Here is a 22,361-nt window from a genome sequence, read left to right on the forward strand (position 1 = left end):
TGCAACAAAATACATGCAGGTGGTAGAGAGAAGAGAAATAGCTTACAGCACCTGGTATTCCCAAGCGGTCTCCCATCCAAGTACTAACCAGGCCCAACCCTGCTTGGCTTCCAAAATCAGACGAGGTCGGGCATTTTCAGGGTGGTGTGGCCGTAAGCAACAATGTCTGTGACAAATGTGCATTATATCGGTACTGGAATCATACAGTTCCTCTATGTAACCAGATAATTGCCGAGAAAGGCTAACTTGTAGTGGGCACATCTTCATCCCTGATGTGATTATTATCTGTAGTTGAAACTTAGAATCTCAGATCACTTCGTGTCTGCCAACAAAGCAGCAGCAGCTGAAGATGACCAACTTCCTCATGTGTCACAGGGTGATCAGACGTTAAAACAAAAGACATGTAGGTGGTAGAGAAGAGAAAAAGCTTACAGCACCTGGTATTCCCAAGTAGTCTCCCATCCAAGTACTAACCAGGCCAAACCCTGCTTGGCTTCCAAGTTCAGACGAGGTTGGGCATGTTCAGGGTGGTGTGGCCGTAAGCAATAATATCTGTGAACAATGTGCATTATATAGGTACTGGAATTATACGGTTCCTCTATGTAACCAGATAATTGCCGAGAAAGGCTAACTTGTAGTGGGCACATCTTCATCCCTGATGTGATTATTATCTGTAGTTGAAACTGAGACTCTCAGATCACTTTGTGGCTGCCAACAAAGCAGCAGCAGCTGAAGATGACCAACTTCCTCATGTGTCACAGGGTGATCAGACGTTGCAACAAAAGACATGCATGTGGTAGAGAGAAGAGAAAAAGCTTACAGCTCCTGGTATTCCCAAGCTGTCTCCCATCCAAGTACTAACCAGGCCCAACCCTGCTTGGCTTCCGAGATCAGACGAGGTCGGGCATATTCAGGGTGGTGTGGCTGTAAGAAAGAATGTCTGTCACAAATGTGCATTATATAGGTACTGGAATCATACGGTTACTCTATGTAACCAGATAATTGCCGAGAAAGGCTGATATGTAGTGGGCACATCTTCTTCCCTGATGTGATTATTACCTGCAGTTGAAACTGAGACTCTCAGATCACTTCGTGTCTGCCCACAAAGCAACAGCAGCTGAAGATGACCAACTTCCTCATGTGTCACAGGGTGATCAGACGTTGCAACAAAATACATGCAGGTGGTAGAGAGAAGAGAAATAGCTTACAGCACCTGGTATTCCCAAGCAGTCTCCCATCCAAGTACTAACCAGGCCCAACCCTGCTTGACTTCCAAGATCAGACGAGGTCGGGTATATTCAGGGTGGTGTGGCCGTAAGCAAAAATGTCTGTGACAAATGTGCATTATATAGGTACTGGAATCATACAGTTCCTCTATGTAACCAGATAATTGCCGAGAAAGGCTAACTTGTAGTGGGCACATCTTCATCCCTGATGTGATTATTACCTGCTGTTGAAACTGAGACTCTCAGATCACTTCGTGTCTGCCAACAAAGCAGCAGCAGCTGAAGATGACCAACTTCCTCATGTGTCACAGGGTGATCAGACGTTGCAACAAAAGACATGCATGTGGTAGAGAGAAGAGAAAAAGCTTACAGCACCTGGTATTCCCAAGCGGTCTCCCATCCAAGTACTAACCAGGCCCAACCTTGCTTGGCTTCCGAGATCAGACGAGGTCGGGCGTATTCAGGGTGGTGTGGCCGTAAGCAACAATATCTGTGAAAAATGTGCATTATATAGGTACTGGAATCATACAGTTCCTCTATGTAACCAGATAATTGCCGAGAAAGGCTGATGCGTATTGGGCACATCTTCTTCCCTGTGGTGATTATTCTCTCGAGCGGAAACTAAGACTCTCAGATCACTTCGTGTCTGCCAACAAAGCAGCAGCAGCTGAAGATGACCAACTTCCTCATGTGTCACAGGGTCATCAGACGTTGCAACAAAAGACATGCAGGTGCTAGAGAGAAGAGAAATAGTTTACAGCACCTTGTATTCCCAAGCGGTCTCCCATCCAACTACTAACCAGGCCCAACCCTGCTTGGCTTCCTAGATCAGATGAGGTCGGGTATGTTCAGGGTGGTGGGGCCGTAAGCAACAATGTCTGTCACAAATGTGCATTATATAGGTACTGGAATCATACGGTTAATCTATGTAACCAGATAATTGCCGAGAAAGGTTAACTTGTAGTGGGCACATCTTCTTCCCTGACGTGATTATTATCTGCAGTTGAAACTGAGAATCTCAGATCACTTCGTGTCTGCCAACAAAGCAGCAGCAGCTGAAGATGACATACTTCCTCATGTGTCACAGGGTGATCAGACATTGCAACAAAAGACATGCAGGTGGTAGAGAGAAGAGAAAAAGCTTACAGGACCTGGTATTCCCAAGCAGTCTCCCATCCAAGTACTAACCAGACCCAACCCTGCTTGGCTTCCGAGATCAGACGAGGTCGGGCATATTCAGGGCAGTGTGGCCGTAAGCAGCAATATCTGTGAACAATATGCATTATATAGGTACTGGAATCATACGGTTACTCTATGTAACCAGATAATTGCAGAGAAAGGCTGATATGTAGTGGGCCCATCTTAATCCCTGATGTGATTATTACCTGCAGTTGAAACTGAGACTCTCAGATAACTTCGTGTCTGCCAACAAAGCAGCAGCAGCTGAAGATGACCAACTTCCTCATGTGTCACAGGGTGATCAGACGTTGCAACAAAAGACATGCAGGTGGTAGAGAGAAGAGAAAAAGATTACAGCACCTGGTATTCCCAAGCAGTCTCCCATCCAAGTACTAACCAGGCCCAACCCTGCTTGGCTTCCGAGATCAGACGAGGTCGGGCATATTCAGGGTGGTGTGGCCGTAAGCAACAATATCTGTGAACAATGTGCATTATATAGGTACTGGAATCATACGGTTACTCTATGTAACCAGATAATTGCCGAGAAAGGCTGATATGTAGTGGGAACATCTTCATCCCTGATGTGATTATTACCTGCAGTTGAAACTGAGACTCTGAGATCACTTCGTGTCTGCCAACAAAGCAGCAGCAGCTGAAGATGACCAACTTCCTCATGTGTCACAGGGTGATCAGACGTTGCAACAAAAGACATGCAGGTGGTAGAGAGAAGAGAAAAAGCTTACAGCACCTGGTATTCCAAATTAGTCTCCCATTCAAGTACTAACCAGGCCCAACCCTGCTTGGCTTCCGAGATCAGACAAGGTCAGGCATATTCAGGGTGGTGTGGCCGTAAGCAACAATGTCTTTGACAAATGTGCATTATATAGGTACTGGAATCATACAGTTCCTCTATGTAACCAGATAATTGCCAAGAACGGCTGATATGTAGTGGGCATATCTTCATCCTTGATGTGATTACTACCTGTAGTTGAAACTGAGACTCTCAGATCACTTAGTGTCTGCCAACAAAGCAGCAACAGCTGAAGATGACCAACTTCCTCATGTGTCACAGGGTGATCAGACGTTGCAACAAAAGACATGTAGATGGTAGAGAGAAGAAAAAAAGCTTACAGCACCTGGTATTCCCAAGTAGTGTCCCATCAAAGTACTAACCAGGCCCAACCCTGCTTGGCTTCCGGGATCAGACGAGGTTGGGCATGTTCAGGGTAGTGTGGCCGTAAGCAACAATGTCTGTGACAAATGTGCATTATATAGGTACTGGAATCATACAGTTCCTCTATGTAACCAGATAATTGCCAAGAACGGCTGATATGTAGTGGGCATATCTTCATCCTTGATGTGATTACTACCTGTAGTTGAAACTGAGACTCTCAGATCACTTCGTGTCTGCCAACAAAGCAGCAGCAGCTGAAGATGACCAACTTCCTCATGTGTCACAGGGTGATCAGACGTTGCAACAAAAGACATGCAGGTGGTAGAGAGAAGAGAAAAAGCTTAGAGCACCTGGTATTCCCAAGCGGTCTCCCATACAAGTACTAACCAGGCCCAACCCTGCTTGGCTTCCGAGATCAGACGAGGTCGGGCATGTTCAGGGTGGTGTGGCCGTAAGCAACAATGTCTGTGACAAATGTGCATTATATCGGTACTGGAATCATACAGTTCCTCTATGTAACCAGATAATTGCCGAGAAAGGCTAACTTGTAGTGGGCACATCTTCTTCCCTGACGTGATTATTATCTGCAGTTGAAACTTAGAATCTCAGATCACTTCGTGTCTGCCAACAAAGCAGAAGCAGCTGAAGATGACCAACTTCCTCATGTGTCACATGGTGATCAGACGTTGCAACAAAAGACATGCAGGTGGTAGAGAGAAGAGAAAAATCTTACAGCACCTGGTATTCCCAAGCAGTCTCCCATCCAAGTACTAACAAGGCCCAACCCTGCTTGGCTTCCGAGATCAGACGAGGTCGGGCATGTTCAGGGTGGTGTGGCCATTTGCAACAATGTCTGTGACAAATGTGCATTATATAGGTACTGGAATCATACAGTTCCTCTATGTAACCAGATAATTGCCAAGAACGGCTGATATGTAGTGGGCATATCTTCATCCTTGATGTGATTACTACCTGTAGTTGAAACTGAGACTCTCAGATCACTTCGTGTCTGCCAACAAAGCAGCAACAGCTGAAGATGACCAACTTCCTCATGTGTCACAGGGTGATCAGACGTTGCAACAAAAGACATGTAGATGGTAGAGAGAAGAAAAAAAGCTTACAGCACCTGGTATTCCCAAGTAGTGTCCCATCAAAGTACTAACCAGGCCCAACCCTGCTTGGCTTCCGGGATCAGACGAGGTTGGGCATGTTCAGGGTGGTGTGGCCGTAAGCAACAATGTCTGTGACAAATGTGCATTATATAGGTACTGGAATCATACAGTTCCTCTATGTAACCAGATAATTGCCAAGAACGGCTGATATGTAGTGGGCATATCTTCATCCTTGATGTGATTACTACCTGTAGTTGAAACTGAGACTCTCAGATCACTTCGTGTCTGCCAACAAAGCAGCAGCAGCTGAAGATGACCAACTTCCTCATGTGTCACAGGGTGATCAGACGTTGCAACAAAAGACATGTAGATGGTAGAGAGAAGAAAAAAAGCTTATAGCACCTGGTATTCCCAAGTAGTCTCCCATCCAAGTACTAACCACGCTCAATCCTGCTTGGCTTCCGAGATCAGATGAGGTTGGGCATGTTCAGTGTGGTGTGGCCGTAAGCAACAATGTCTATGACAAATGTGCATTATATCGGTACTGGAATCATACAGTTCCTCTATGTAACCAGATAATTGCCGAGAAAGGCTAACTTGTAGTGGGCATATCTTCTTCCCTGACGTGATTATTATCTGCAGTTGAAACTTAGAATCTCAGATTCACTTTGCCAACAAAGCAGCAGCAGCTGAAGATGACCAACTTCCTCATGTGTCACAGGGTGATCAGACGTTGCAACAAAAGACATGCAGGTGGTAGAGAGAAGAGAAAAATCTTACAGCACCTGGTATTCCCAAGCAGTCTCCCATCCAAGTACTAAGCAGGCCAATTCCTGCTTGGCTTCCGAGATCAGACGAGGTCCGGTATTTTCAGGGTGGTGTGGCCGTAAGCAACAATGTCTTTGACAAATGTGCATTATATAGTTACTGGAATCATACAGTTCCTCTATGTAACCAGATAATTGCCAAGAACGGCTGATATGTAGTGGGCATATCTTCATCCTTGATGTGATTACTACCTGTAGTTGAAACTGAGACTCTCAGATCACTTCGTGTCTGCCAACAAAGCAGCAGCTGCTGAAGATGACCAACTTCCTCATGTGTCACAGGGTGATCAGACGTTGCAACAAAAGACATGCAGGTGGTAGAGAGAAGAGAAAAAGCTTAGAGCACCTGGTATTCCCAAGCTGTCTCCCATACAAGTACTAACCAGGCCCAACCCTGCTTGGCTTCCGAGATCAGACGAGGTCGGGCATGTTCAGGGTGGTGTGGCCGTAAGCAACAATATCTGTGAACAATATGCATTATATAGGTACTGGAATCATACGGTTCCTCTATGTAACCAGATAATTGCCGAGAAAGGCTAACTTGTAGTGGGCACATCTTCATCCCGTATGTGATTATTATCTGTAGTTGAAACTGAGAATCTCAGATCACTTTGTGTCTGCCAACAAAGCAGCAGCAGCTGAAGATGACCAACTTCCTCATGTGTCACAGGGTGATCAGACATTGCAACAAAAGACATGCAGGGGGTAGAGAGAAGAGAAAAAGCTTACAGCACCTGGTATTCCCAAGCGGTCTCCCATCCAAGTAATAACCAGGCCCAATCCTGCTTCACTTCCGAGATCAGACGAGGTCGGGCATATTCAGGGTGGTGTGGCCGTAAGCAACAATGTCTGTGACAAATGTGCATTATATCGGTACTGGAATCATACGGTTACACTATGTAACCAGATAATTGCCGAGAAAGGCTGATATGTAGTGGGCACATCTTCATCCCTGATGTGATTATTACCTGCAGTTGAAACTGAGACTCTCAGATCACTTCGTGTCTGCCAACAAAGCAGCAGCAGCTGAAGATGACCAACTTCCTCATGTGTCACAGGGTGATCAGACGTTGCAACAAAAGACATGCATGTGGTAGAGAGAAGAAAAAAAGCTTACAGCACCTGGTATTCCCAAGTAGTCTCCCATCCAAGTACTAACCAGTTCCAACCCTGCTTGGCTTCCGAGATCAGACGAGGTTGGGCATGTTCAGGGTGGTGTGGCCGTAAGCAACAATGTCTGTGACAAATGTGCATTATATCGGTACTGGAATCATACAGTTCCTCTATGTAACCAGATAATTGCCGAGAAAGGCTAACTTGTAGTGGGCACATCTTCTTCCCTGACGTGATTATTCTCTCCAGCGCAAACTGAGACTCTCAGATCACTTCGTGTCTGCCAACAAAGCAGCAGCAGCTGAAGATGACCAACTTCCTCATGTGTCACAGGGTGATCAGACTTTGCAACAAAAGACATGCAGGTGGTAGAGAGAAGAGAAAAAGCTTACAGCACCTGGTATTCCCAAGTAGTCTACCATCCAAGTAGTAACCAGGCCCAACCCTGCTTGGCTTCCGAGTTCAGACGAGGTCGGGCATGTTCAGGGTGGTGTGGCCGTAAGCAACAATATCTGTCACAAATGTGCATTATATAGGTACTGGAATCATACAGTTCCTCTATGTAACCAGATAATTGCCGAGAAAGGCTAACTTGTAGTGGGCACATCTTCTTCCCTGACGTGATTATTACCTGCAGTTGAAACTGAGACTCTCAGATCACTTTGTGTCTGCCAAAAAAGCAGCAGCAGCTGAAGATGACCAACTTCCTCATGTGTCACAGGATGATCAGACGTTGCAACAAAAGACATTTAAGTTGTAGAGAGAAGAGAAAAAGCTTACAGGACATGGTATACCCAAGCAGTCTCCCATCCAAGTACTAACCAGGCCCAACCCTGCTTGGCTTCCAAGATCAGACGAGGTCAGGCATATTCAGGGTGGTGTGGCCGTAAGCAACAATGGCTGTCACCAATGTGCATTATATAGGTACTGGAATCATACGGTTACTCTTTGTAACCAGATAATTGTCGAGAAAGGCTGATATGTAGTGGGCACATCTTCATCCCTGATGTGATTATTACCTGCAGTTGAAACTGAGACTCTCAGATCACTTCGTGTCTGCCAACAAAGCAGCAGCTGAAGATGACCAACTTCCTCATGTGTCACAGGGTGATCAGACGTTGCAACAAAAGACATGCAGGTGGTAGAGAGAAGAGAAAAAGCTTAAAGCACCTGGTATTACCAAGTGGTCTCCCATCCAAGTACTAACCAGGCCCAATCCTGCTTGGATTCCAAGATCAGACGAGGTCGGGCATATTCAGGGTGGTGTGGCCGTAAGCAACAATATCTGTGAACAATGTGCATTATATAGGTACTGGAATCATACGGTTACTCTATGTAACCAGATAATTGCCGAGAAAGGCTGATATGTAGTGGGCACATCTTCATCCCTGATGTGATTATTATCTGTAGTTGAAACTGAGACTCTCAGATTACTTCGTGTCTGCCAACAAAGCAGCAGCAGCTGAAGATGACCAACTTCCTCATGTGTCACAGGGTGATCAGACGTTGCAACAAAAGACATGCAGGTGGTAGAGAGAAGAGAAAAATCTTACAGCACCTGGTATTCCCAAGCAGTCTCCCATCCAAGTACTAACCAGGCCCAACCCTGCTTGGCTTCCGGGATCAGACGAGGTCGGGTATATTCAGGGTGGTGTGGCCGTAAGCAACAATATCTGTGAACAATGTGCATTATATAGGTACAGGAATCATACGGTTACTCTTTGTAACCAGATAATTGCCGAGAAAGGCTGATATATAGTGGGCACATCTTCATCCCTGATGTGATTATTACCTGCAGTTGAAACTGAGACTCTCAGATCACTTTGTGTCTGCCAACAAAGCAGCAGCAGCTGAAGATGACCAACTTCCTCATGTGTCCAAGATCGGACGTTTTCAGGGTGGTTTGGCTGTAAGCAAAAGTCACCATCTCAAATATATATTATATAGCTGCTGGAACCATATGTTTCTTCTAGTTTTTCACATAATTGGCTTGAGAGGCTGATGGTGCACATGTTCTTCTCTCTCGTGTTGGTTCTCTGCAGCTGAAAGTGAGACTCTCAGATAACTTTGTGTCTGTCGACCTCTTCTGTTCCCTGTGTGTAGTTTTGTGTTCAGCGTCACACAGAGAGACCGAGGCTGCTTAGTTAGATGAAACCATCACAAATTGCTCATTTTTAAACAGTTACATTATATTTTAGAAGTCAGAACACAGTGATAGATGTTGTTTCAGCATCTATAAAAAGCTGATTTGTGAGTGATTATCTCGCTTACGGCCATACCACCCTGAACACGCCCGATCTCATCCGATCTCGGAAGCTAAGCGAGGGGGCCTGGTTAGTATTTGCATGGGAGACCGCCTGGGAATACCAGGTGCTGTAAGCTTTTTACACCTGCAGGAGGCGCTGCTGCTAACTCAACACGGACAGCTTCATGACATACTTCACATCAGGAAGGAAATCGGTCAAATAAATTCACTTTTCAATCTTTGTCAAACACTGGAAATGAGCGCACACATAAACCTCATTTAGGTCACTCATTCATATCATCTTCCAGCACTGCTCAGCTCACAGTGACTTCATCTGTCTCAATTCTTCTGGATACCAAACACACACAAATATTATTGTCTCACGTTAGTCTGCAGACTGTTAACAGATCTTCCTGCAGTCTGCAGATTCATCCCATTTCCTTCCTTCCTAAGAATCCCTGCTGATATCCAAGGTGCTGATCCCAGATCTGCTCAGATGTCCCAGGTTCTCCTCTGCTTTTATCCTCACACACTGAACTGTCTCCTCATCTATGTGTTAACAACCAGAACCCACTGATGTGGGCTCAGAAATAAAGTTTCCAATGTTTTACAAACACAAATGAATACATTTCAGAAATGTACTGAGGCCAGATAGAAAAAGTGCACGTGCAGCCACTTTAAACTGTCAAATAGGCAATTTAACGGCAGTTATATTTATGTTTCGCCACTAGATGCAGCTATGATTTTATGGCCATAGAGGAAGTCCGTATAACACGTTTGTTTTAAGTGTTTTGATGTTTATATTTATTGTTTAGCAATGTTTAAAGGATATAGTTAATAACATTTGGTGTTAGGTAAAAGTTAAAAGTTAAAACTTGATAAGTTTAGTTTAAGGTGACGGTGATGTCACTTCCGGTTTTAAAAAGCGGTCCGGTAAACTGGTATCATTGATATGGATCCAATTAAGAAAGCAATCAACGAAGACCATAAGCGGTTTTAAGTTTACCGGTTTGTCCACTTGCAGGCCGAAGTGGTATGTAAGTTTATGTTTGTAAATAATATATTTTCTTTTAGTTGAGGCTTGTGTAATGTAATATTTGTACATCATTTGTGTTTTATCAGTTCTACTGTGTACTTGTGGTGAAAGCCGACGATGAAGACCACAGTAAAAATCAGTGAAAAGAACACAAGTCTCGTATCTGTGAACAAGCCGGCATATGTTTTTTTCCAAAGACCACGTCCAGCATTTGATTGAAATTGACCTCTCTGCCCCCTGTATTTCCACACTGCTGGTGTATCAGTGAGAACACTGAAACGCAGAATGCGACAGTGGGGCCTCTCAAAAAGGGAAGGCTACAGTAAAATGACAGATGATGAACTTGACAGCTTGGTCTCTGCCATCAAGCAAGACTCCCAGAATTTGGGTTGGTGCTTTTTACAGAAAGTTTTTCTTTGAATTATATCATGCACTTGTCCATAGCATTATAAAAAGATTTGTGTCATAAAAGTAACATTTGAAATGACAGGGCTTTCCACAGGCACCGGCTGCCGGCCATATAGCCTCCACAACTAAGTCTAGCTGAGGGCCGGCTACTTTAATGACTGCTATTTTTATAGCCTAAAGGCTATCAATATTATTTTTTCAATTTTCTAGTCTGTGCCTTAGTGGAGAGTCCTGGACATTATCATAACAACGGTCATCATAGCATGTATACCTGAGAAAAAGTTAAATGCCTAAATTGTTTGTTCACATGATTATCAATCACTATATCTTAAATAAAAGTGGTTTTCACTTCTTTTCCTACAGGTCACAGAATGGTAAAAGGTCGTCTTAGGGCTTTAGGCCACAGAGTTCAGTGGACAGAGTGTGGGATTCGATGCACCGGGTTGATAGTCTAGGAATACTACAGAGAATGACAAGCCTCGGATGTGTTGTGAGAAGGACCTACAATGTCGCAGCTCCTCTGTCACTCGTACATATAGATACCAACCACAAGTTGATCAGGTAAGCTGACAGCAAAGGACATCACATGGACATTATATATTTATATATTGATTTAAAAAATGGTCTATGGCATACATTCTGCAGATTTCTGGAATCTGGTGTAATGCACCACGATGTAGCTGCATTAAAGAATTGATACATTTTTATTTCACAGATATGGTGTGGTAATGTTTGGAATAGATGTTTCTTTAAGAAAGGTCAGTGTCCCCATGGAGATTATAGTGTGGGATATAATATTCAACTTAATTTTGTTAAAGCTATACTTTTCTTTCTGGCATTTTTACACTTTTCTTTTGTAATCTTAAAATGCTCCTAATAAGCTTATGGCACACTAAAATGTAAAAGCAAGCCACCAGGTGTTGAAACTACACGCAAACTACAACGCAGGCCATGCTAACATTAGCCTGGTAGATCACAAGTTGTTTATATTCGGACACGGCAAGCACAAGAATAGCCTTGATGGACGTGGTAACTGGACCGCTGATAACTTGACAACATTCTCCGCTCCGACATCCGGGGAAGATGGAACGCACCATCACTTTCTCACCTCACACGTCAGGGAGGAGGGGAGCGTCACAGGTCAGGCAGGGGGAAGAGGGGGAGACTTTGGAGGGAGGGGGAGTTGTTCATGTTTAAATTTTTACTAAGTGCTGTGCTACATGCCAGAAAGGTAAGTATAGCTTTAAGTCTAACATCACACATGGAACAATAGTTCATTAATTTATTATTCTTATATTATTGTAGTTAATGTTTAATGTGTTTCTGTGGGGTTTATGTTTTCCAAATGCTCACAAAGATCATGTACCGACACGCTGCCAATAACAACAGGCTGTAGAGACGCATGGTTTTCCATCCAGGTAACATGCTATGTTTTGTTTTGAGGTTGCTGTTTTTATGTTGACATTGTTATATTTTTACAAGATTTAAAATGTTTTTAATGTAAAGTTGCCTTTACAAAATTGTTGACCCACTGACATAATCACAATATTATATGTATGTCTTTACAGTGATCTGCTGTTCAAGGGTGTTTCAGTCTTATAATATAAGCATCTTTATGTATTGATAAATTCCTTTCCAACTAGTGTCTCCTCCAGGATTAGCAGATGATGAAACCTGTTGTGGATTTACAACAAAAATATAGAACAAATTTCTACAACACATTCCTGTACAACTTGGACCTGTGCATTGGATCTCTTTTTATCATAGTAGTATTGGAGACTAGTGTGTACATATATATAACTATTTATCATGTCTATCTATTCTTTGCTGCTCAGGTCCCTGATCGTAGTCAGGCCATCCTCCCATGATTAGATGGAGAGGACAGCTGATTTTCCTTTGCCTGCCTTTTGTGTTGAAGGACTGAGTCACACAGTTTTGTCAACCACATATTTAATTTTTTGGACTTTTTTGAAAGAGTATCCATACCAAGGAGTAAAATTGTACAATCCTCTTTTTCCTAAATCAGTACCAACTTGTGCGCACCGCATGGAGTTGGCGCTCAGATCCCGGCAGGCAGAAATTGCTGCTCCTTGATTGGATGATTGGTTGGCCCATGGGTGGGCACCGGGTTAATTGTGCAGGCTTTTGAGTAGTTCTCCTTGTCGCTGATTGTTACCATGGGATTGTTTTTCCTGTTTCCTTCTCCTTTGGCTTCTGTGTCCAAATTCCAAATGGAGAGCATGGAAAAATATATGCATTGCAAATGAATATGCAAGAAGAAATCAAATAGATTCAATTAGTGACACCCAGAGGTGAGAAGGTAAATAGCACAGACCCTCTCAGCTGAATGTTTCACTTTTTCAACATTAACCAATTTAAGCCCTCTCTTTGGAATTGGTCAATCACACACTCTGCTGTGACTGGATAACTGACTAACCTCATCCACTCATCTTCTTTCCAGAACACAAACATGACAGCAAACACCTGAAGGTTCCACCGAGATTTGAACTCGGATCACTGGATTCAAAGTCCAGAGTGCTGACCTTTACACCATGGAACCCCTTCCACAGGTAAACTATGCTCTTAGTCATGCAAATGCTTGACAATTTAAAGGTTTAAAGCAAAGTGGGTTTTTTTTCTTGGCCACCCTTCCTGAGTCTGGTTCTGCAAGAGGTTTCTTCCTGTTAAATGGGAGTCGTTCCTTTCCACAGTCGCCTCAGGCACGCTCAGGATATATATATATATATATATATATATATATATAATATGCCAAATTTGGTGGCATGTTTACACATCTGTTTCATTCTTGGTTCAATTACTAATCTGTTTGTCACAGTCAGATGATATAAATTATGCTTGTTTGAATTAAGGTAATATATATCATTCCAGAATAATTGACAAGCACAGGGTAGAGAAGTCAAACACACAAAAGAGAGGAGAGGCAGTGAACCAGTGGGTGAAAGACTTCCTCGCTGAGTATGCAGAGAGCTTCCCACAAGTCTCCATTGTCCTTGAGGCAAACATCGACAGGTGCATCTATGGTCAGAAAGGCTTCGAGGACAGCAGCTTTGAGGAGATGTGGGAGCTCTACAGTCAGCATGGAAGATTAAAGAAAAAGCCAGAGCAGTTCACTGACAGCAAGAGAGACAGAGCACAGAAGGCCTACAGCTCAGTGAGGAGGTGGTTGAACACACCGGTGACCCACATCACAAGTGTGACGATGAAGAGGTTCAGAAAGTATATTTATGAGAAGGAGAAAGTAAGTGTTCAGAAAGAGAAAGTTTAGAATTACACAGAAAATAACAAATACTCAAATAGGTGGTATTTCATCAACTAAGTGTTGAGTGTTGTAAGTAAGCTTGTTTGTGTTTAGTAAGTGAAACATGGTATATCATACATTCTGATTGTTACACTGCATTATTGTCCAGCAACTGCAGGAAAGCACCTCTAAGTATAGTCCTTCATTATGGCCCGGTGATGAAGCTGAGATGGCAGCTGCATGCGAGGCTGTGGAACGTAAGTAAGACACATCAGTCAATTTATATGAAGTAGTTTTATGTAAATAAGTCATAATATAAGATAAAAAAATTTATACATTTTTAGACTCTACCCAGTCCCAGGAGTCTAAGACTGAAGATTCTGGTCCCAGAGACAAGGTAAAGCTGCCAGACTCCAGTGTTTCCCAAAGGCTTTTTGCTGCCTGAGTCCACCGCACCACCCAAGCTGCCAGAGTCCACCGCACCACCCAAGCTGCCAGAGTCCACCGCACCACCCAAGCTGCCACACAAGAAGCGCATATCCAGGATCCCGCCCAATCAGCCGGAATCTGCTGCACAGCCAACTGAAGCCCCGTCCGCATCCCAAGGCCAGGATTATCCACTGAAACCACCTCTAAGTGACTCACCTGTAAGTAACATTTACAGTGAATGCAAACATAAGTGGGAGACGCTTCTTTAAACTGTGCTCCATGTGTATCATTGCATGTTACAAATAATAAAAACAACTTTGCTTTGTACGTGTTGTGCGTGTTACAGGTGGAGTTAGAGGGCTGGGTACGTCTTTGGGAAAACCCAAACGGCATTCCAGCAGCTGACATTTCATGGCTAAAGGAGGACACAGAGAGAGGTCTCTTCCCTGCCGTTCAAATCTACAAGGACATCACTGGTGTGCTCAAGAGGCGAAGGGTGATGAAGTCAGACCGCATGTGGTTTTCCCCTCCAGAACCTCCAGGCTTCATCGGAGGTGCTCTGCCTGTACCACACCTGTTTTCCCCCCAGCCGTGTCTTTGCGTGGCGCCCTGTAGGAGTCTGGAGATGTTCCCTGAAGTGTCCTCGTGGCGATGAGTGTGTTGGAAAGGGTCGTAATGTGTACCTGTACAAGTCTGGCTACCACCACCGGGTATAACTCAATTCAGCTGTGTTAGAGTAAAAACATCATGGTTGAATAATGATTACAATGTATCTAAACATGTAAAAGGAAAAGTTCCTTGAAAATCATCTTGATTTTATTATACATTGTTATGTTATTATCATTATTATATACACACGTGGACAAAATTGTTGGTACCCCTCAGTTAAAGAAGGAAAAACCCACAATTCTCACTGAAAGCACTTGAAACCTACAAAGGTAACAATAAATGAAAATTTATTGAAAATTAAATAATCAAAATCAGCCATTACTTTTGAATCGTTGATTAACATAATTATTAAAAAAAAAAAAAACTAATGAAATAGGGCTGGACAAAAATGATGGTACCCATGACTTAATATTTTGTTGCACAACCTGTTGCAATCACTGCAATTAAACGATTTCTGTATTTGTCAAAGAGCGTTCTGCAGCTGTCAACAGGTATTTTGGCCCACTCCTCATGAGCAAACTGCTCCAGTTGTCTCAGGTTTGATGAGTGTCTTCTCCAAATGGCATGTTTCAGCTCCTTCCACAGATGTTCAATGGGATTCAGATCTGGGCTCATGGAAGGCCACTTTAGAATAGTCCAGCGCTTTTCTCTCAGCCATTCTTGGGTGTTTTTGGCTGTGTGTTTTGGATCGTTGTCCTGTTGGAAGACCCATGACCTGCGACTGAGACCAAGCTTTCTGACACTAGGCAGCACATTTCTCTCCAGAATGCCTTGATAGTCGTCAGATTTCATTTTACCTTTCACACATTCAAGACACCCTGTAGCAGATGCAGCAAAGCAGCCCCAAAACATTGCTGAGCCTCCTCCGTGTTTCACCGTAGGGACAGTGTTCTTTTCTTCGTATGCTTGGTTTTTGAGTCTATGAACATGGAGTTGATGTGCCTTACCAAAAAGCTCCAGTTTGGTCTCATCTGTCCAAAGGACATTCTCCCAGAAGCTTTGTGGCTTGTCAACATGCATTTTTGCAAATTCCAGTCTCGCTTTTTTATGATTTTTTTTCCTTGGTCGTCTCCCATGAAGTCCACTTTGGCTCAAACAACGACGAATGGTGCGATCTGACACTGATGTACCTTGGCCTTGGAGTTCACCTTTAATTTCTTTGGAGGTTGTCCTGGGCTCTTTGGATACAATTCGAACGATCTGTCTCTTCAATCTGTCATCAATTTTCCTCTTGCGGCCACGTCCAGGGAGGTTGGCTACTGCCTCGTTGGTCTTGAACTTCTGAATAATATGAGCCACTGTTGTCACAGGAACTTCAAGCTGTTTAGAGATGGTCTTATAGCCTGCACCTTTAAGATGTTTGTCTATATTTTTTTTTCGGATGTCCTGGGACAATTCTCTCCTCCGCTTTCTGTTGTCCATGTTCAGTGTGGTACACACCTTTTCACCAAACAGCAGAGTGACGACTTGTCTCCCTTTAAATAGGCAGACTGACTGATTATGAGTTTGGAAACACCTGTGATGTCAATTAAAGGACACACCTGAGTTAATCATGTCAGTCTGGTCAAATAGTTTTCAATCTTTTATAGAGGTACCATCATTTTTGTCCAGCCCTATTTCATTAGTTTGTTTTTTTAAATAATTATGTTAATCAACAATTCAAAAGTAATGGCTGATTTTGATAATTCAATTTTCAAGCTGGCAGGGAACAAGCTGTGTTCCCTGCCTGAGTTCACTCAGCATCGTGTGTGCACGTGTCAGTCTTTAAAGAAGTTATTCGAACCGACCTAAAGTTACCAATTTTTCCTCCACTAACAGGCGTGGTGTGGACAAGAATGCTGTGCGTCTTCTGAGGGACCGAACCGAAGGGAACACTATGGTCCAGGTGTGGCGTCAGATACAGGAAAACCACACGGAGAAGCACCTTCAGTGCAAAGACCTGTACACCACACTCCTTATGAGCTTAGTGAAACCTGGAGGGATTGTTTCTACAGTAGGTCACACATTTCAGGCTCCGCCTCCTCCAAGAGATCTCTGGTCTGCACGGCTCCTGCGCCACGCCTTCCTGCTGGCAGAGGCCGACAACGTGCAGGACGACAGGAGCCAGATCCTCTCCACTTTTGGCACTGTGCTAAAGATGGATTCCACCAAGAAAGTATGTAAATCAAAACGCAATCCTAGATTGTGGCATACAGAACACATTTCCTATTATAAACATGTTGTCATGCACTGTTAAATTATAGAAGAACAAGCAACTAAGTTGGGATGCAAACTCCAAATGTTTTTTAGGTAGTGAAGAAGCTGTCTGGTGAGGGTCACGGCTCAGGTTCACCAGCATTGGAAATTAGTTCTCCCAGATAGGGACTTTTGTGCTGACCTGTGAGGAGTCCACAGAGAAGCTGGGACCTATGTGCCGTGGAGTAATGGAGAGGTTTCGGCTGGCCAACCAACCTGTCCCCAGCATCCTGAATGTGGACCGTGGCTGTTGCCGTGCACAGGGCCCAACAGCTGTGGAGACTTTGTTCCAGTCTTGGGTGGACAGTGGAATGGTTGTGCGTCTGCACATCTTTCACAGGATTCACCGTTTCGATGCAGCCGTCCGCACAGAGTCTCACTCCAAGTACGCAGTGTTCAAGTCTGCTCTTGCTGGGGCGGTGCTGGCGTACAGCCGAGCAGACATGGAGCTCCTCATCAAGGCTGTCAGAGCCAAGGACCCGACAGCTCTGAAGGCTGTGACAGATGAGGACGTCATCCGCCTTTTTATTTCCAGGGAGCAGCTGAAACATGACGTGCGACGGGTCACACAAGGGGCGCAGGAAACGTTTAGGCTCATCAACCTGGCCATTGAGGAACTGAAAGGTCCCGCGGGGCTGGATGAGAGTGGAGTCAGCCTCTTCAAGACACCTGGTATAAAGACCTGACACTCAAAGTTACAACATTAATACTAGTTGTGTGGCATAAAAAAGTGTACATAACAATCGGTTTGTGTGTCTGTACGTCATTTGTATTTGCAGCGGTCATTGATGAGATGTGGGCGGCGCAGCGGCGACACCTGGAGTGCATCCAGGATCCTCCAGACATCTACATGTATTGGGTGGCGCGTACAGCGACAATCAACAAAGTGGATGTGCCCTACTACAAATGTCTGCGTGGCAACAACAGCCTGGAAGGATTCCACAAAACTTTGCCCAACATGCTCCCAGGTACACAGGTGTAGTGTGGATATTTATAAAATGTCACACGTGTCACTGTGAGTCATCTCATGTGTTTTATTGGGATATTCAGGTCCCCACTGCGCAGCCCGGCCCTATCAGGTCTATCTGATAAGTGGCATTGCACGGTGGAATTCTGACCGCCGCTCTGATGCAGTGTTTGGGGGAAAAGGACAGCACCACAGAATCTACTCTGCACCGCTTATCGACCGCCTCAACACCCGCTGTCTGCAGCTGTTCGGAGAGACTGTGGAGGAAAACTTCCAGGCTCCCGCTGATGTCCCCTCTAATGAGCTGCTGGGGTTGGAATACCTGTTTAGTCAGAGTACAGGAGAATCGGCCCTTTTTCTCTCGCAGACATCGTGAACGATGGGCCGGATCCAGAGGAGGAGGTGCTTCAGCCTGGGCAGCATGATCCAGATGTGCCAGATGAGGCTTACGAGAGTGAGGTGGAGACCTGTAACAATGCGCTGAGTGCTGAGCTGCCCCACATCCGGCTCTCCAGCAATGAAATTGCTAGTGCTCACCTTCCAGTCTTTGTGAGTAGCTGTTTGTTTGTTGATGTGGATGTACATTTTATTCCAGGAGTTAAAGTCGTTCAACTGCTACGTATGAGCCAGTGTTAGACGAGTTTTCAAATGTTGCCACTTTGCCAGGAGTTGAATTAGACATTAAAACAACAGTGAAAACAGTAGTAAAGTATTTAAAGCTTGTGTAGAAGAAGGAAACAATTACTGAGGAAAAAGCTTAACAAGTGAATGTGGTCGTGTGCAAAGTCAACATAACGTTACAAAACCTAAAAAACTTGCAGTCACAAGAGACAGAAGCAGATGAAAAGCAAATAAGACTAGATAAATCACACCTGCAACAGGCATAACATTTGTGTGTCACTGGAGGATGTCTGCAGTCCAACTCCTCTTTCTGGCTTTCAGCAGCTGGAAAAGTTCTGCTCTCTTCTGTTGGACATTGGCCTGACAGAGGACAAGCTGTCACTCACCACCGAGCAGAGGAACAATATCCTGGAAGCCTGGAATGCCGTGGAGGAGCACGACAAGCAGCCTCAGCAGTTCAATCAACTGTACAGGACGCACTGGGGCAACACTGTGTACTGCCTCACTAAAAGAGACGACCTTGTTGATGCTGCTGTGATACAGAAAGTAAAGATGGCCAAACGCTACGCACCAGCACAACAAAACATAAGTGCTCAGCACAACAGGCTAATGTACACACTGGTGAAACTTTTGTGGCTGCATTGTCCTCATGGGTCACGCACCAGTCCGGAGAAGACGACCATCCTGGAGGCATATGAGCGGGTCCAGCACCGAATTTTAGTGGATGACCCTGTTCTCTGCAAAGCTGGCATTCCCCTACCTAAAATAAACGTCAAGACCGTGCGGGACTTCATCCAACACCAAGAGCGGCTTGTTAACATGAAGGCAACAATACAACCATCCACCATCACAAAGATCACCTCCATCTCATCAACAGACCTTCCTCCTGCCCCTCATCAGCCTACAGTCCTCCCTCCACCAGACTATCAGCTGATGAAATATGTGCCCACACCAAGCACTGCCGGGACAAAGGTTTTGAAGGGAAGGTCGGACATAACGATGCCCGTCTCCCGGCCGCACCTAAAAGTGCCACAGCTAATAAGAAAAACCCCCGCCACTTCGACCATCACCAGGCCTGTACCGTTCCTGTCTGCATCTACAGCAGCCCTTAAGACTGCAGGGCACTCTTTACGACCCATATCACCTGCCATTCTGGTGACCCCTGTGATAGCTGATCCCTCTACATCAGTCCTTCCCATCACCTGTGCTATCACCAGCCCTTTGCCCTGCCCTTCTGTATCAGCAGCTCCCTCTGCGATTGCAGGCCCCTCCACACAGACCACAATGGCTGCCCGTCAGGTGATCCCTAAGCCGGCCGATACGCCTGCAACAGCTCCTCCAACTGCGTCCACACCGCCTGCTACACACACCACCGGCACGTTGCCCAGCACTGGCGGTCATTTAGCCTGGGCGAGAGCTACGCACTACAAGCGCAAACACCAGGGGCATCCATTAGAAGTTGGAACCAAATTGTCAAGGGTGCAAAATATTCCAGTCTGTACACTCTGTGCCCAACCAACACAGGGACACAGAAGATACAAGAGAAAGACATTCTGCCCCGTAAAGATGATGTCCTCATCAAAAGGTCTGAACAACAGAGTTTATGCTATGAAGACTTCACCTCTGCTGTAGACAAGTTGGAGAACTGAGATGTAAATATGCCTTAACAATCTGTAAATATTCTGTAATAACTCACTGTACATATAGAAATTATATGTACATAGTAATTGTAAATAGTTTTATATTTTTATAAACGTGATTTTTTCATGTTGCTGTGTAAAATATCCTATTTGACTTACTGCTGTGTTGTGGTTCACTTCAGTTGATTGAAATCGTTTTTAAATTTTATACACAAAGATTTAAATCAAGTTTTAAATTGTAGTGCTTTGATGTCAGCAGCTTAGTATAATAAAACGTTTGAATTTTCATTCTTAGCCAGGTTTAATGACACTTTGTATTACACTGTAGTTTATTTTAAAGTTCCCAATTTCATGCACTTTGTTCAATAAAACTGCTGCTATAAGCATGAAGCATGAGTTCTGTAATATCATTCAGTGTTTTTGTGATTGTTGAAGATTTGGAACACAGATGCAGACATAAGGTAAGATAAGGCTGAGGTAGATGGTTAGGGATCGGGAGTTAGAGGGGTTAAAGAACAAGTTTAACTCAGTGGCCTCCTTCCATTCCCTGGCCACTCTTTTTTTCATGGCCACCGATGAAAAAACTCCACACCTCCCTCATGTTGTTTTGTTGGAGTTTGCTCTCCAACTTTCTCCAACTAAGCGCATGTAAAACAATATTACATCATTTTGGACATGTAAACAGATCAGAATCGGCTTCAGAAATATTTAACTACTTTTAACCAGCCTTCAACCATCCTTAAATATATCAATTGTTCTGTAAAAAGCATAAATGGCATTGATAAAAAAAGATCACTCTCACAAATATGCTTTAAATCAAATGAATTTAAATCAAATGAATTTAAATTTAACTTTATTGATTGTTGGTAGCAAACAGTACAGTAGCAAGTGAATAAATGACATCGATTGTGTTTCATGTGGCAAGGCAAGTTTATTTGTAGAGCACAATTCGTACACAAGGCAATTTAAAGTGCTTTACAGCTACATAAAATCACAAGAAGGCAAATAAAATAATTCCATAAAACAAAAAATAATCATTAATCAATTGAATGAAAAGTGAAGAGAGTCATATACACAGCTAAATAGAACTGTTTTCAGCCTGGATTTAAACATAGTCAGAGTTGAGACCTGTCTCACATCTTCTGGAAGACTGTTCCAGATTTTAGGAGCATAAAACTAAAACGCAGCCTCACCTTGTTTAGTCCTGACTCTGGGCACCAGCAGGAAACCCCTCCCTGAGGTTCTCAGAGTTCAAGTTGGTTCATATGGCTCTAACATGTCAGAGATGTACAGGAGTAGAGCTGTTTTAAAGTCTATTCTCTGAGCGACAGGAAGCCAAAGCAGAGACCTGAGCACTGGACTAATATGGTTGTATTTCCTGGTTCTAGTCAGGACTCGAGCAGCAGCGTTCTGGATGTACTGCAGCTGTCTTACAGCCTGTTTAGGGCCCAGTGAGCAGGCTGTTACAGTAGTCCAACCTGCTGGAGACAAATGCATGGATTAGTCTTTCTAAGTCTGGTTTAGACACTATTCCTTTGATTCTAGCCATGTTTTTTAGATGGTAAAAAGCTGCTGATGTTATTGATTTAATGTGGCTGTTAGAGTCTCAAGTTGACCGATAACACTGTCTCTTTGTTTCTGTGGGCCACAGACAATGATTTCAGTTTTGTCTGGAGAAAATTGTTTTGCATCCACACACTGATCTGTTCGATGCAGTGACACAATGTATCTACAGGCCCGTGTTCTTCTGCCGTCAGTGACACGTAGGTCTGAGTGTCATCTGCATAGTTGTGGTAGGACATATTATAGCTGCGTATTAGCTGGCCTGATGGGAGCATGTACAGATTGAACAATAGGCGTTACAGGATCGACCACTGTGCTCATACAATCATAATTATGATACTGTCATATTCCCAGGTGGATTAAAAATGTATCATATCAAATACCTTATTCAAAGCTGTGGAATGTAAGTTTCTGGAAGGACAGTCAATATTTTCATGATTTTTTATGAAACTCTTTAGAAAACTAATTCATTATAGAGAATTCATTGAGGTGCTATCATATTTGTTATAGTGCGAGACTCAAAATACCCATTTTCTGTTAAACAATCAATAAATAAGGTACAATTACACATAATATTGATCATAGACAATCTGCCAATTACATTCATCAATAATTGCACTACGAACCAGCTCACCCCCTCACAGAGACCATAACTTGC

General features: G+C 43.9%; 1 protein-coding gene, 9 non-coding genes and 15 pseudogenes across 10 annotated transcripts in view; 2 read left to right on the forward strand and 23 right to left on the reverse strand.

Moving 5' to 3' along the window:
• LOC140296461 (uncharacterized) overlaps window positions 1-14,663 on the forward strand; it is a 36,133-nt gene extending 21,470 nt beyond the window's left edge. Inside the window, exons 3-5 of the mRNA XM_072379722.1 lie at window positions 13,210-13,398; window positions 13,749-13,836; window positions 14,355-14,663. Of these exons, the coding sequence (XP_072235823.1) occupies window positions 13,210-13,398; window positions 13,749-13,836; window positions 14,355-14,663 (586 nt within the window). The remainder of the gene's footprint in view (window positions 1-13,209; window positions 13,399-13,748; window positions 13,837-14,354) is intronic.
• On the reverse strand, window positions 40-158 carry LOC140297414 (5S ribosomal RNA). The gene has a single exon (XR_011913151.1). It is a non-coding gene; the product is annotated as a 5S ribosomal RNA (ribosomal RNA).
• On the reverse strand, window positions 426-544 carry LOC140299327 (5S ribosomal RNA; annotated as a pseudogene).
• On the reverse strand, window positions 814-932 carry LOC140303280 (5S ribosomal RNA; annotated as a pseudogene).
• Window positions 1,202-1,320, reverse strand: LOC140267477 (5S ribosomal RNA). Its single transcript, XR_011907218.1, has one exon. It is a non-coding gene; the product is annotated as a 5S ribosomal RNA (ribosomal RNA).
• Window positions 1,590-1,708, reverse strand: LOC140300346 (5S ribosomal RNA). Its single transcript, XR_011914822.1, has one exon. It is a non-coding gene; the product is annotated as a 5S ribosomal RNA (ribosomal RNA).
• LOC140289835 (5S ribosomal RNA) lies at window positions 1,978-2,096 on the reverse strand (annotated as a pseudogene).
• LOC140315975 (5S ribosomal RNA) lies at window positions 2,366-2,484 on the reverse strand (annotated as a pseudogene).
• Window positions 2,754-2,872, reverse strand: LOC140294862 (5S ribosomal RNA). Its single transcript, XR_011912815.1, has one exon. It is a non-coding gene; the product is annotated as a 5S ribosomal RNA (ribosomal RNA).
• On the reverse strand, window positions 3,142-3,260 carry LOC140276963 (5S ribosomal RNA; annotated as a pseudogene).
• LOC140290298 (5S ribosomal RNA) lies at window positions 3,530-3,648 on the reverse strand (annotated as a pseudogene).
• On the reverse strand, window positions 3,918-4,036 carry LOC140299115 (5S ribosomal RNA). Its single transcript, XR_011914695.1, has one exon. It is a non-coding gene; the product is annotated as a 5S ribosomal RNA (ribosomal RNA).
• Window positions 4,306-4,424, reverse strand: LOC140290853 (5S ribosomal RNA; annotated as a pseudogene).
• On the reverse strand, window positions 4,694-4,812 carry LOC140281272 (5S ribosomal RNA; annotated as a pseudogene).
• On the reverse strand, window positions 5,082-5,200 carry LOC140296702 (5S ribosomal RNA; annotated as a pseudogene).
• LOC140294442 (5S ribosomal RNA) lies at window positions 5,465-5,583 on the reverse strand (annotated as a pseudogene).
• Window positions 5,853-5,971, reverse strand: LOC140271573 (5S ribosomal RNA; annotated as a pseudogene).
• LOC140297942 (5S ribosomal RNA) lies at window positions 6,241-6,359 on the reverse strand. The gene has a single exon (XR_011913632.1). It is a non-coding gene; the product is annotated as a 5S ribosomal RNA (ribosomal RNA).
• On the reverse strand, window positions 6,629-6,747 carry LOC140279526 (5S ribosomal RNA; annotated as a pseudogene).
• LOC140299076 (5S ribosomal RNA) lies at window positions 7,017-7,135 on the reverse strand. The gene has a single exon (XR_011914660.1). It is a non-coding gene; the product is annotated as a 5S ribosomal RNA (ribosomal RNA).
• On the reverse strand, window positions 7,405-7,523 carry LOC140294182 (5S ribosomal RNA; annotated as a pseudogene).
• Window positions 7,790-7,908, reverse strand: LOC140291304 (5S ribosomal RNA; annotated as a pseudogene).
• LOC140299706 (5S ribosomal RNA) lies at window positions 8,178-8,296 on the reverse strand (annotated as a pseudogene).
• On the forward strand, window positions 8,897-9,013 carry LOC140298161 (5S ribosomal RNA). The gene has a single exon (XR_011913833.1). It is a non-coding gene; the product is annotated as a 5S ribosomal RNA (ribosomal RNA).
• Window positions 12,809-12,880, reverse strand: trnaq-uug (transfer RNA glutamine (anticodon UUG)). The gene has a single exon. It is a non-coding gene; the product is annotated as a tRNA-Gln (tRNA).
• Window positions 14,664-22,361: the final 7,698 nt, after the last annotated feature.

Source organism: Leuresthes tenuis, unplaced genomic scaffold (assembly GCF_036924035.1).
Source record: "Leuresthes tenuis unplaced genomic scaffold, fLeuTen1.0.hap1 SCAF_1, whole genome shotgun sequence".
In the NCBI taxonomy this organism is placed as follows: domain Eukaryota; kingdom Metazoa; phylum Chordata; class Actinopteri; order Atheriniformes; family Atherinopsidae; genus Leuresthes; species Leuresthes tenuis.